The 13483-nt window shown below is 43.6% G+C and overlaps 2 protein-coding genes across 5 annotated transcripts; one reads left to right on the top strand and one right to left on the bottom strand.

Moving 5' to 3' along the window:
* Nucleotides 1-1295: 1295 nt before the first annotated feature.
* On the bottom strand, nt 1296-10290 carry LOC309355417 (toll-like receptor 12). Of its 4 annotated transcripts, XM_081886233.1 has the most exons (3): nt 9949-10290; nt 7405-7478; nt 1296-4696 (listed from the first exon to the last, which is right to left on the bottom strand). In XM_081886233.1, the coding sequence occupies exon 3, from the start codon at nt 4640-4642 to the stop codon at nt 1817-1819; it is 2826 nt and encodes a 941-aa protein (XP_081742359.1). In that variant the 5' UTR covers nt 4643-4696; nt 7405-7478; nt 9949-10290; the 3' UTR covers nt 1296-1816. The 4 variants fall into 4 exon arrangements, with proteins under 4 accessions (XP_081742359.1, XP_081742360.1, XP_081742358.1 ...); XM_081886234.1 differs by lacking the exon at nt 7405-7478; XM_081886232.1 differs by lacking the exon at nt 9949-10290 and having other exon boundaries at nt 7405-7519.
* Nucleotides 7635-13239, top strand: LOC309355416 (toll-like receptor 11). Its single transcript, XM_081886231.1, has 2 exons — nt 7635-7795; nt 10316-13239. Exons 1-2 carry the CDS (start codon nt 7751-7753, stop codon nt 13175-13177), a joined length of 2907 nt encoding a protein of 968 aa, XP_081742357.1. The 5' UTR covers nt 7635-7750; the 3' UTR covers nt 13178-13239.
* The last annotated feature ends 244 nt before the right edge of the window (nt 13240-13483 follow it).

Here is a 13483-nt window from a genome sequence, read left to right as displayed (position 1 = left end):
TTCCAAATCTTGTTTCTTACTCCTTTCAAGTCCAAAAATCCCCAAAGCTCTAACTTCCACCTTAATCAAATTTGTAATCCTTAGGTCTTCAGATCTCCACATAAGAAGTTCTCTCCATTTCTCAATCTCCAATTCAGGCCAGACTTTCCACATCAAGTTTTTATTTTTCTTTGTTACCATTCTATCAGGCCTCAAACTCTCTTTTGACATCTGCGAAATTACAGCTCCTCCTTCCTTTTCTTCAGAAGCAACATATGTCTCCTTCTCCAAATTCTCAAAGCTATCGAGTTTCTCTGTTTGACCAGTTGCATAGGCTTCCTGATTCAAATCCTTATCAAATTCAATGATGTTATTTACTGTTAAGTCCAGAGTTGTAATGTTTGTAGCCAAAACATCAATTTGGCCTTGTAACTTTCCCAAGAGAACAAATGCTCTGTCCAACTCAGCCTGGATTTTCCCTCCTCCAGCCATTCTTGTAATGTCCCAAAACCCCCTCTAGAGGGATTTTGGTTCCTTAATGTTCCTTTCAGTTCAAATCCAAAAGTCAAGTTAGTTTGTATCAGCTCTTCCTTATTTTCAACAAATTGTAACAAAAGTAAGCAGCAGAAGCAACAGAAACAAAATTCTCTTTTTCCGTCTTGACAGCTAATTTGACAGTTGTCAAACTCTTCAATACCTCATCAGCAGGCTCTCTCGCGGGGCACTCCCAGCTCCGTGGGGGGGGTGACACTTCAGCTCCCAAAATTAGTCCTTTATCCTCCAGTAAGATTCTTATAATGCCAAACCGTGAAATTAAAGTCTTTTACCAAAAAGGAAAAGAAGAATTCTCTCGACCTTAGTTAGCAGGTCTTTTGCTTTAAATTATTTACAAAGAGGGGGGGCTGACTTCCTGTTTAAGCCTTCCCTGCTCGTGCCTAATTCATGAAAAAAAATTAAAATTCCAATTTCCGTGCTACTCACGGGTTGTTACTTTAAAGTCCAATTGTTCACAAGAAGAAGTCAGCACTCTCCGACAACGGCAGTGCGGCTTCACTCCTCAGGAGAAGCAGTCAACTCTCAGCACCGCGCCACTCACCCCTTCCCTGTTCCGGAGCCTTTAAAAAGGCTCCTTCGCAGCTTGGGGGGGCGCAAATGGTGCCCGCCGAGTCACCACGCTCACAGGCTTCACCGCCTGTGATTTTTAAGGGTCCCCGCGTCGCCGCAGCGGCAAGACCCGATCCTGCGGAGCCGATTCCCTCCGGAGTGCAGAGGGAATCCGCCATTAGTCGATCGCGCTAACCCGGAAGTCCAAGAAATTAATTTTCTTCAGGGTTATCTCCAGTACAAATAACTGATTCCCTAGGGTACTTCGTATAGGAGAAAGGCTCATTGGTTCCTCTGAAGAGGTCTCATCCAAGCCAAGCTTTACCACTTTACTCTGATCATTGTAACTGGCCCTTAGCTTCGCTTCGCCTGATCTTGTTATAGATTCTACCCAAGTTCAGGATTCAGTTTCAAAATCTAAGATTTTTTAACCCTTTAAAAAAAATAGTAAGCAAAGTTTCAACTACCTTTTTCCCCGAGAAGGAGAGCTAAAAGACATCAGGAAAGAAAGGGGTAGGGGGAGCATTATTAAGTAATCATGGCATTATCCCATCTATATCTTCATTTGAAATATTGGAAACAAATATGGAGCAAACATTATATAGAAAATACTTTGAAGCTATTTCGGGGGGGCATGGGGAAAATGACAGACGGTCCTGAATAGAATAAATGTCCTAATCTTGCAGATTTGGCAGTTATAACTACAGTTCAGAGATTTAAAGTAGCACTTTCTTCAGATTTCCCCCTCTTCGTCACCACAGGGCTGCTTAAGGCTTTTCCTCAGCCTATCCCAAAAGAGAAGCTGAGCTGTTGGCTTCTCAGGCCAGTCTATGTAGGTCTTCTTCTTTACCAGCTTGGCCAACCGATGGTAAGATGAAAGCTGATACCTGGACCTGCGTTCCAAGAACACCAGAATCAGTGTGTCATCTGGTTCTGCCAAGAGTCGGTACGTAGCCAGGCTCAACTCCAGAGAACACCAATGGTTGCACAGGGAGTGTGGGCTGATCACACAGATGGCCTTCCGGCTCCTGTAGAGGTTGTCCATAATATTGTCCACAATAGCCTTGCCCACCACAAAGTCCCTACTGTGTAGACAGAGCTTCAGGAAGGGAGGACCATTGTGCTCTAGGTTGGGTACCAGGTTCTGAAGGACCCAATTCTGGTCCTGCCTGCAGTAAGACACGAAGGCATCATATTCAAACCTCTTGCCTTTCCCTATTTCACCACACAGTCTATGCCACCAGCCTCGTAGTATGTAGATGAGGAAAAGGAGCTCTGAACCACAGGTGACATGAATCAATAGGAATGACATGAGGAAGAGGGTCAGAGAGGAAGTGGCCATAAAGAGAATGAAGTCTATCTTCAGGATGCAATTGTGCTCAACAAATCGCAAGAACTTCTGAGATTTCAATGCCGTTGTCAGTTGCTGACACCTCAGTGGGTGTACAATAGATACAAAAAGGTCTTTCTTTCCTGATGCCCAGCCGACAAACCAGGCATTGGAACAGTAGCACCCAAAGTTGCCTGTGTTCAGGTAAAAGTACCTTAGTTGCCCCATTTGATCCTGAAAGCTAGCATCTAGGGTAAGGATTAATTCACTTTGCATCACAAGAAGCTGCAAACTCTTCATGTCCCGGAATAAAACAGGGGATACATATTCCAGGCCCGATTCCATCAAGTGCAATACTTCCAGGTGAGTGAGGTTCTGGAAGAGATACTGGGCATCAGCTTTAGGAATATCTTTAATTGCATCTGCAAGGTTAAAAACCACCAAGACCCTTAGGTTTGATAAATGGGAAAAGTTGAAGTGTCCCCTGTAAGAACCCTGTACGATAACACTATGGTGAAGTTTTTCTAGGAGAGGGAAATCATGGAAAAAAGGCCTAGAGGTATTACAGGAAAAAATGAATCCTGACAAATAAAGTTCCTTTACTTTGGGGAAAGAGGGCGATTTGCATGAGTCCACTTCAAGCTGATTACACTTGAGTGTTAATTTCTCCAAAGTGGAAAACATCTCCATGCTTTGTCTTCTAAATCTAATTCTGGATTTGGATAGAAGTTCAAGATTTTCAAGGCCAGGGATTGAAAAGCCCACATCCAGGTCACCATAATTTATAAAACCAAATTGTAGTTCTCTCAGTGTATTGAGACCTTGAGAGAAGTATGTTGTCAGCACTTCAATTGGGTTATGCCTTAGGTTCAAGAAGGCCAACCTGGAGAGGGAAGAAAAGGAATGATTTGTCAAATGAATAATGTAGTTGTTTTCCAGATTGAGTACCTTAAGTTGATGAAGTCCATAAAATGCCATTGAATCCATCCTTTTAATATTGCTGGCATAGAGTAAGAGCTCCTGTAAATATGGCAGGCAGGAAAAGGCGTAGGCTTGGAGGTTGCTGACATTATTTCCTGAGAAATTCATAATCTGCAGCTTAGAGGTGAAATTCATCCTCTTATACACTGGTGGGCACAGGCCCCAGTGGAGGTTATTTAGAGAAAGATCTAAAAGCTGGAGCTGGGGCATTTTGTATAGAATCAAAGAATCTACATATTCTAGTTGGTTCCGCACAAGTGCTAATTTCTCCAGAGAGCGACAGGCATCATACTTTACAGCATCAAAGGTTTTGAAAAATATCCGGGACAGTGACAGAGAACAGAGGGAGAAACGGGAAGCCAAATCACAGACTGGGAAGGTCTGGCTCTTGAACCTTGGGTTGGTGTTTTCCAGTGAAAGGGAGTCGAGTTTTTCTATTTCTAATGCTAATATTAGGATCTCACCCAGAGTCAGAGGGGAAAAGCTCCATCTTAGGTTCTGGAGAAAACATCTGTTTTGGCCTTCAGGACTCTTTCCCTCTTTCTGAGACCATGAGGTAGGGACAGCAGGAGCCAAGCTGCTAGGATGCTGCTTTTGAGACAAAGAGGAAGAAAAAGAATCTGGCATGAGTTGATTTACAGACCCTTGAGGTGATGACTTCAATGAGAGGAAGAAGTGGAGCAGCTCCAAAACGTGTTTCAAGCTGCATCTAGAAACAGAGAGCAGTTGGAGTTGATGAGACAGTGTTATATCTCCTCCTGTGGGACTGACATCACTTAGGACCAGAGTTTGAAGGGAGGGCATAGGGAAGAAGGTTTCACAAATGTCGATGAGTTTGGAACAAGACTGAAGATTTTGGAATACGATAAAAAGGTACTGCAATTTATTCAAGTCTATGAAAGCCCTGGGTGAGATAACAACATCCTTCTTTATCACGAGTCTCAGATAGTGGAGTTCTGGAAAAGCTTGGAAGGTTTGAGCTTCCAAGACTTTAATGTCCCCTGAGAGACAGAGTGCTTCAACCTCCTTGGGGACGGCGATGATATCTTCTGGCAAGGAACATACATTCTGGCAGTTCACTATCAGCCTGGTGCTATTAGGTGGAGAGCAGCTGGGAAAGCGACGCGCCACATAAGGCATCAGTGACCCTTCAATGGTATAGCATTTTAGGTTCATCAAAGCAAGAGAGAAAGGTTGTCCCAAGGAAAAAAGCATCAAGATGGCCAGCATTGTTCCTCTCTGTTGCATTGGCCTCCTTTCCACAGCTGAAGAGTTTGGATCACCTTAGAGGTGCCAAGTAACCTGGCAAAGAAAAACAAACAGTTTGAGTTCACTTTGTTCAGCATCATCATCACCACCAACATCATTAGTCATCTCTCCTCTATGAAAGCTTGTCTGCCATTAGATTCCATTGGGAATCTAATCAGCTTTCAAAGAAAGCCCAGGAGGTCTCTGTTCTTTTGAACATAGTTTGAAACTTGAGTGGGGGATGTTTCATTCTGGGCAACCTTCCAAGGACCAGTGATGGGTGGGGCAACTAATGTAAATTTTAACCTTTGTACAGTCGGCTAGTTTAACACACACACCTGCCAACAGCTCTATCCTTCATCCAGACAAGCAAGAGGCATTGCAGACCCACTCACAGCACCCCACACTGAATGTGAGTGAAGGCAACAATACATTTAAACAAATGGGACAAGACAATGTACCATACTTGGGTGAAGTCAGCTTATATTTCCAGGGGTGGACCAGAATGAAGACTTCCACACTCTGGTCCACTGCCCAGGCTCCGCCCCCGAACCTACTCCTGATTGGGCAGTTCACATTTGTTGTTGGTGAGCTATACTGCCATTCATAGCAGCTGACCAGAGGAGGACCCAATGGCCAGCTGCTACAAAGAGGCTGCAACCACCACTCACCTTTGATTCAGGTAAGCAGCTATTATCAGAGCCCAAGAACAATCCTAGCCAGGCAAAAGCGTTGTGAAGCAGAGCCAATGAAGGGTGTGGCCTGGAGAGAGTTTTAAGTACCAGATAGGGAGGGGTTTTAAGTACCAGATAGTTCCAAGGGCATCTCTACCTAGATTTGAGTACCTTTGGGTGAGAGAACACAGGCATTTTTGTAATATTTACAATGTTTCAGTGTTTGGAGCACTTTCTTTTTTTATTTACCAATGTATGGAAAATGTATATAGTAATTGGAAGCCAAGAATCATAAGGCAGAAGATCCCTGAGGATCCCTTCAAGGCAATCTTCCAGGTTGCACCCCGCCCCCCCAGTCTTAACTGACTCCAAATACAAACTCTGTACACATAGTCTCCCTCTTTCAAAACTGCAAAATGAAAAAGAGAACCTATTTCTTCACAAACAAATGCCTTACATCTTCCCCATTCTCAGAGCTGGAGAGGTATAATTTTCCCAAGTTCTAGTAATGCTCTTTAAATCACAAAAAAATTGCTAAAGCCCCTCAGTGCTGCTGAGACATTGCTTTCCCATAATTACATGGGTGAAATTAAAAGTTCTACACAGTTCTACACAGCTCAAGGTAATATTACATTTTATTCATCAACACGCATCCCTTTCCACACAATTAAAAAAAACCTTCTATAATATTCACAATTAAGTCCTGGTTGGCAGATCCCCTTTCTGGTCCTAATTGCAAATGGGCTGACTGCAAGTCCTCATCAGCTTTTCTGTGGAAAGCCACTGCATACCACTGAACTGCAGCAAACATCAACCAAGCTTTCTTGGGATTGACATTTGCTTCAATCTAGAGGTAAACAGTGGGTTTTCCAGAGGAAAGCAGTGGGGCAAATGGAAAATCAGTCAGACCCATGCCCAGAAATATGGGATAAATGAAGAACTGCTTGGACCCACACTTTCTAGGCATGGGATAAGCAGAAGATTGGACAAACCCTTAGTTGTCCCAGCACCAATTTCTGTTCCCCTATGAAGGGTGGAAGTTTCAACTGCTCATTTATTCTCTCTCTCTTTTTGTAATAGTGAAATTGTACTATTTTGTTAAAAACAGAAAGAAACATATGCAAGGAAACCAGTAACCGATTCATTACAGATCAGGAGAAAGCACAAATCAATGAAATGGGTGAGACCTGCACATGGGATATTTAGAATTAAAGGCACAGGAGTTCTAAAAATCCTCAACAGCAGTTGGTCCTGCAATTGTGTTTTCTTGCAGAGCAGCATTGTCACTAATTGCATTTGAAAAAGAATATTCCATACAGGAAAACACTAGACATCAACACTATGGCAGTGACACTGTTCAGATGTGCCATAAAAATGTGTAAACAAAGGATGGTGGTTCCAGTAATGTAGAAGCAACTGTCAGTCCTCAAATATCTCCTTATCATTAGCTCCCATTGAGGAAAGCAATCAAGCAACCATCCTGGGGCACTGAACCATAATCTTCCTTTAGAAAGAGAAATGTGCAGCCAGAAGCAGCAAAAGTGCTTTTCCAGTGATCTCTCCTCCAAAGGAAACGGCTTGCTCACGAAACTTCCTGCTCCTTAGGAAAGTGGGTGTCTAAATAGGTCCAGAGTGACAGCCACAGTACATAACTTCTTTCAGGGTCACCCAGAAGTCCTCCTTTGGGACCTCAGAAAGGGCAAGGGAAGTTCTGGTATTGCCTCATACATCTTCCAGAATCTAATGACTTATTCCCAGTTCCATCCCTAAGCCATACATACCACTGCAAAGAAGCTCTTCCTTTATATCAAGGCTTCCTTCAACACCACTCTTTCATCTCAGAGTGTTTTCCCACAGCTTGCTTACATGCAAAGCCCATGTCAACCCATCCCTAACCCTTTGCTCTCATCTGGCCATACTGTCCAAGCCCAAGTTATAGAGCATTGTTCTTCACCAAGCTTTTCCACCCTTTCTATTCTATAACAGTTGCTAGCTGAATGCCCCATGAGATCTATGCAAATGACAACCTGTGGTGTGCGGGGATTCCCATCCACAAGTGTGCAAGACCATTGTTCATAAGTCACTTACCTCTAAACAGCAACATGCAAAGACGCTTCATGTAGTTGTGGTTTGCAAAGGGAAAACACATAAAAAGGCTTCTTCTAGATGAGGAAGTAGGAAAGGCACATTTCTAGTAAATTCTCACTTCTGCATAGAGTTCCAGTTTTTAAATTACTGCCTTAACTTGCATGTGAAAGTTGCATGCAGCTTTATAGTAAGAGTGAAAGAGGAATTGTGTCCTGAAGTGGAGTAGTGAGTAGTGAGATCTGCTATACCCTTTGTAACTAAGTTTATTCAGTAGAGATACTACTTTTATGAGACGTAGGGAGAGAAGTTAGCTTGAGGAGCAGGGAAAGAAATACTGGAAAAGAGAATGGCTAAACATGCAGTGCTAGCACCAGGATGGCGAAGCAAAGAGGTACTGCTAACTGGCTTTTTTCTCCCTTTTTCTCTAGGTTAGTTTTCAATGGGCTTATAATTTCATAGCAATGTATTCTGTGCAACCTGGAGAACCCACACAGATAAAAGCTGACTTTCCCCCATTTGAATGGGTATTGTTAGAGGGTTCAAATGAACATCTTAGAGGTAAAGGACATCATGGTGTGATTTTCAGGAGAGGTGTGTGTCTTTGTCTCTGTGTGCATATGGTATGGTCTGTATGGTGACAATGCCATGGAACAGTAGTTGCTCATCTCCTGCTGGGTCATATTTCAAAATGATTCTAGGATGTGCACCAAGTGATTAGACCAGGGACAGGATTCAAGCCATGTCTCATACACACAGGGTCTGAGGTGCCTCAACCGCTTCAGTTTTTCACCCAAACCCACCAAATTATCACCACTTTGTCAATGAGTAACTGAAAAAGAAGGGGCAAAGCAACAGGTTCTCCAGTTTCCTATTTGAGTGTTCAGGCCCACATAATGTTAATTGCATGAGCCAAGAGAGCTGGTCCACACGTATTCATCCCACCTCCACATCGCAGGTCATGAGTTTGGTAGGTTGCACCTACCAAATGCATAAACAGTACTGAAGAGGGGCAGGGCTGTCTTTCCCCAGGGGTGCAAGGGGTGCGGGGCACCTGGGTGCCGCATTCAGGAGGGCGCCAGGCACCTGCCACTGAAGCCGCCTAAGCTCTTAACTATCTACCTGTTATGAAATAATAAAGAATTTTAATCAAGCTAGAAAAACAGAATACATATATTCCTAGGCATTACCGAAATGTATACCTACTGTTTCACTAAAGTACATTTGACTTTGTGCACTCATTTACCAAAGATGCGCCACGCCAGCGGTGGCGCTTGTCATTCACAATGGCGCGCTTGTCAGACTCAATGATAGCGTTTGTCATTCTCAACAGTGCTGTGCACACAAAATTAACTAAATTTGGGGGCGCTGGGAGGATCTGTGCACCCCGGTGGCACATATGCTAAAGACGGCCCTGAATATGGGTCAGCCCAGGATACAATGTGGGAGTAGGCTGAGCACAGCCACACTCCCATGGTTCATACAACTGACATTTTGTGGGCCTTCACATACAAAGAGAGTTCCTGCAAACCAGGGATAGGGAAGCTGTGGCCCTCCAGATATTGTTGGAGTACAGATCCTATCCCTGACCATTGGCCATGCTAGCTGAGGCTAATGGGAGTTGAGCAATGCTCAACAGTGCCCTACACTGTCATTCTAATATATTCACTTGCTTTTAACTATTTAGGGTTACATTGCTTTTTCATACATCCAGGACCAAATTTGTGTATAAGATAGAAAGCATATATTTTATAAGGCTGTACCAGTGTTTTTCTACTACCTAATGAACTCTTTATAGCTGTGGTGGATGGGTGTTTTAATGCTTGTCTTAGACTTTAAATATGGGCCATCAGGAAAGAAAGTCTTGACATTCATGCCACATGGGGTAAACACAGTGCTGCCTTATAGACATCAACAAAGATGTCCTGAATTGTGTGAGGAAGTTGCCTTTCTGTGCATAACTTTACATGAAGCTGTACAGGAGAACCTGTCCATTTATTCACCTATACAAATAACTCAGGGCAGAATTAAAGATGTATTGAGATGTCTGTTGCTAGAAGCAGCAGCCACCAGGTACTGAGGAAACTTCAGGAGCAAGGGCAAAACGGCTTCCCTCAATAATTAAGGGATACTAATACAAGGTCTGGGGTGCTCTGGTCCATGGGGTCATGAAGAGTCGGACATGACTAAATGACTAAACAACAACAGTACAAGGTCAGTTATTCCCCAAACTTTAAAGAAAGAAAATTGGGGTGGAAAGACCAAGGTAAAGGTTGTTTTCATGGAGCCAAGTTGTAACAAGTACAATATATAAAACTGCGGTACATATTTAATGTTTCCATGTTACATAAGATGGGCACCTTAATCTCAAATTCCCATGCTTTTTGATACATGAGTGAATTTGTATGCGCCTGATCTCTAATATTAATCCAAATGTATACATATTAATTCAAGACTCTTAAAAGGCTTCAGAATAAAGTGAAGTGAGTAGACCAACTGATAAGAGTGTGACAACACTCCACATATAAAATAGTTTCAAGCACTTACCTGCCCTAGCAAAGAGATTCTGGGAACTGTATTTCTTTGAAGAGATGCAGAAGCTTTAGCAAAGCCTTCACTTAGCATTCATTCCAAAATTCAGTTCCAGAGTTCATTGTGGGAATTATCATGATAACTAAATAGGCTTTAAACAAGTGTCAAGATTTTTAATGTTGCTGACATTACATTAGAGATGTGTATAAAAAGTGTGCCTCTGTGAAAAGATTCCCTGCATTCCCCAATGCGAATTGCAGAATACCAGGTACCAGTGTCTGCATGTCAAACAGTAGGCAGTTTTGATCACCGCAAGTACCTCTTTAAAAAAAAAACCAGTGATCATTAGATGGACAATGTATGATTCCCAAATATCTTTCAGAGAGATGGAAGCCCTTTTCAGAGGAGCTGCTGGAATAAATTGGAAGCAAGAAGAGTGGCCAGCATCTTCCTGCTCTTCCTGTTTCTGAGCCCACCTTTCTGCAAGGCGACGCTCACCAGCAAATGTCAGATCACTGAGGGCTGGCTACGACCACACACATCTGAACCCCTATCCCTCTGTCTCTCTGCTTCAGATGCGGGTCTGGTTGCATTCTGTAGCAATGTCACCTCCTTGCAAGAAGATCTGGCTACTGTTCCTGAGCTGGTGAGTGCCCTTTGTCTCTCCGGGAGTGTTGTCATTTATGAACGAGCTTTCTCGTCTTTTCCAGAACTTAATCACCTGACCATCAACTTGAAGGCACCTGTTATCTCACCCAGGGCTTTCCTGGGCCTGGACAAGCTACAATACTTATCAATCCACCACTCAGATACAGGCTGCAGCAACAGCTCCATCCCAACTCAAGCCTTCCACCAATTAGAGCAACTGCAGACTTTGAACATGAAGGGCATCTATCTCACAGGACAGCGAGGGATAAATCTTCCAAGTCACTTAAAATCGCTTTCCATTTCTGGATGCTGCTTAGACCAATTTTCAGAGCTGTTCAGCATTTTCCCATCTTTGCAGTCAGTGCCTCACGTGTCTGTAGATAACTGTGAAATAGGGAGGTTTCCCCACTCTTTGTATCTGAGGCAACATCCTAACTTATCAAGCTCTAGGGTCCCATCTTCTCAATCACAGGAAAAAACGGGTCTTTATTCTCAGAACAAAAGCTCACTTCAGTCCCTGGTGCTGAGCCATTTCCCTCTGGCACTCAGTGAGCTTCTATCCTTAGAAATAAAAGAACTTGATGCACTTTCGTTGGAGAAGACACACCACATGCATGAGAACCAGACTTTTCAGGTCTGTGCTCTGGCCTCCCGTTTCTCCCTCCGATCTCTGTCATTTTCATTGAATTACTACAAAAACTTCAACAGTGAAGAGCTTCCTGGCTGCTACTCTGTGGAGAATTTGGTACTTGAGGATAATAAAATGGAGCAAGTAGATCCCTTGCTTCTGTATAAGCTCTTCTATCTCCAGCTGTTAGATCTTTCTGGAAATAATCTTTACTGGAACCTTTGCCCACTGGAGTATGAGAAGATGAACTTTAACTCCCGGCTGAGGATTCTTGATTTCTCTGGTAACAGATTTAAAAGTCCCCACTCTACTGTATTCTCCTGCCTGCCATACTTAGAGACACTCTCACTCAATGACTGTGGGTTTGAGAACATTCCAGTATCTGCCTTCTCTAGACTTGGCCAACTTAAGGTTTTAAATCTGAGAAACAATCGATTACGCAACCTTGCAAATGCCTCTTTCTATAAACTGTCCAGTCTGGTTTCCTTAGACTTGTGTGGCAATCCCATCACACAGTTTGAAAGCGATTCATTCCAGGGTTTGGCTTTTTTGAGAGAACTCCAGATAGGCTTTCCATATTTTCAAGAAGGGGAAGAAACCCTGAGATTCTCAGCGAAAAATGTAGAAAGTCTTGTATTGCAAAATTTTTCATCAATTGCCTTATACAATCCGCCACAGTCTGACTTTGCTTCAGTGCAGAATATGACTCTAAGTGGCTGCTTTGAATTTTACAACTTGTCTCATAACACATTTTTCCCCAATGTGCGATTGATGCATTGGGAGCCAGCTTTGGAATGTGATTCTTCTAAGCCCCTCCATCTGCTTTTCCCTGTGCTGGAGCAGCTTGTTTACAAGTATAAGTTAGAAGCAAGATCTACTGGATGGAATTTCAACATGTCTCATCTGTCCAAGCTGCAACTGCTTGAGGTGCACAACCTGCCTGAAGTACCTTACGGTTCCTCTGCGCCAGAGATGCAGTCCCTCTTCATGGATCTGCCCCAGGTGGAGGCCCTGAGAATGGTGAACAGCAACATCAGGTACATCTCAGCAAAGTTCTTCAGAGGAAAGTGCAAACTCAAGCAACTCGTGCTAGAGAAGGAGGCCTTCCTGGAACTTGACAGTGACATTCAGGATCAAATACTGGGACAAATGCCTCTCCGCTACTTGCATTTTTCCAGTGTCACCTTCAGGTGTGACTGCTCAAGTGCCTGGCTCATTGACTGGGCCATCAGAAGGAAAGAGATTTATGTATTTGGGCTGGAGCATGCAGACTGTCTGGATGTCCAAAGGAGAGAAAAGAAAGGCAACTATCTGTCTTTCATAGAGCAGAACTGTAGTCAGGATGTTGGCTTCCTCCTTTTTGTTTCAACCTCCTCGGTGCTGTTCCTCCTTATTTCACTCCCTATCCTGAAAGCCACTTGCGGCTCAGAGCTTCTTTTCCTGATCTACATCCTGAGAGCATGGTGGCATGGACTGCTGAATAACAGAAAAGGCCAGAGGTTTGAGTATGATGCTTTTGTGTCCTACAGCAGTCAGGACCAGGAGTGGGTGTTGCAGCACTTGGTGCCCAATCTGGAGCAGAAGGGACCCCCCTTCCTGAAGCTCTGTCTCCACAACCGGGACTTTGTGGTGGGCAAGGCCATTGTGGACAATATCATGGAGAGTCTTTACAGCAGCTACAAGACCATCTGTGTTATCAGCCACCATGCCCTCAACAGCTCCTGGTGTTCTCTGGAGATGACCCTGGCCACATACCGTCTTGTGGCTGAGCAAGAGGATACGTTGATCCTGTTGTTCATGGAGCACATCTCCAGATACCGTCTCTCAGCCTATCATCGTCTGGCAAAGCTGGTGAAGAGGAAGGCGTATCTAGACTGGCCTCAGGAGCCAGCTGCCCAGGCTGCCTTTTGGGATAGGTTGAGGAAGATACTGAAGCAACACTGTGGTGGGGAGGAACCAAAGCTTTAAGCATTCTGTGTTGTCCAACTTGGCTATGCAGTGAGCACCCAACAAACTTCTGCCCAACGAGATTTATTTCTTATCTTGCAAAATAATTAGTTGTGAAAAGATGTAGGCAAGTGTAATGGAGTCTTGACCAGAGAAACCAAGAGAGTTCACATACAGACACAAACACTGCTAAATCTTGTTCCCACATAACATTTTTGTTTACTCGGATGTGTCCTATTTCTATGTAAATGAAAGAAAGTTATATCATGGATAGCATTATTGTCAAATATTTTCCTGCTTGTGTGTAATGTACACAAACTCTGAGGT

Source organism: Podarcis melisellensis (genome assembly GCF_964234715.1).
Source record: "Podarcis melisellensis genome assembly, chromosome: 13".
NCBI classification, from domain to species: Eukaryota; Metazoa; Chordata; class Lepidosauria; order Squamata; family Lacertidae; genus Podarcis; species Podarcis melisellensis.
Note: the sequence above shows the minus strand (reverse complement) of the source record. Positions and strands in the feature narration are given on the sequence as shown.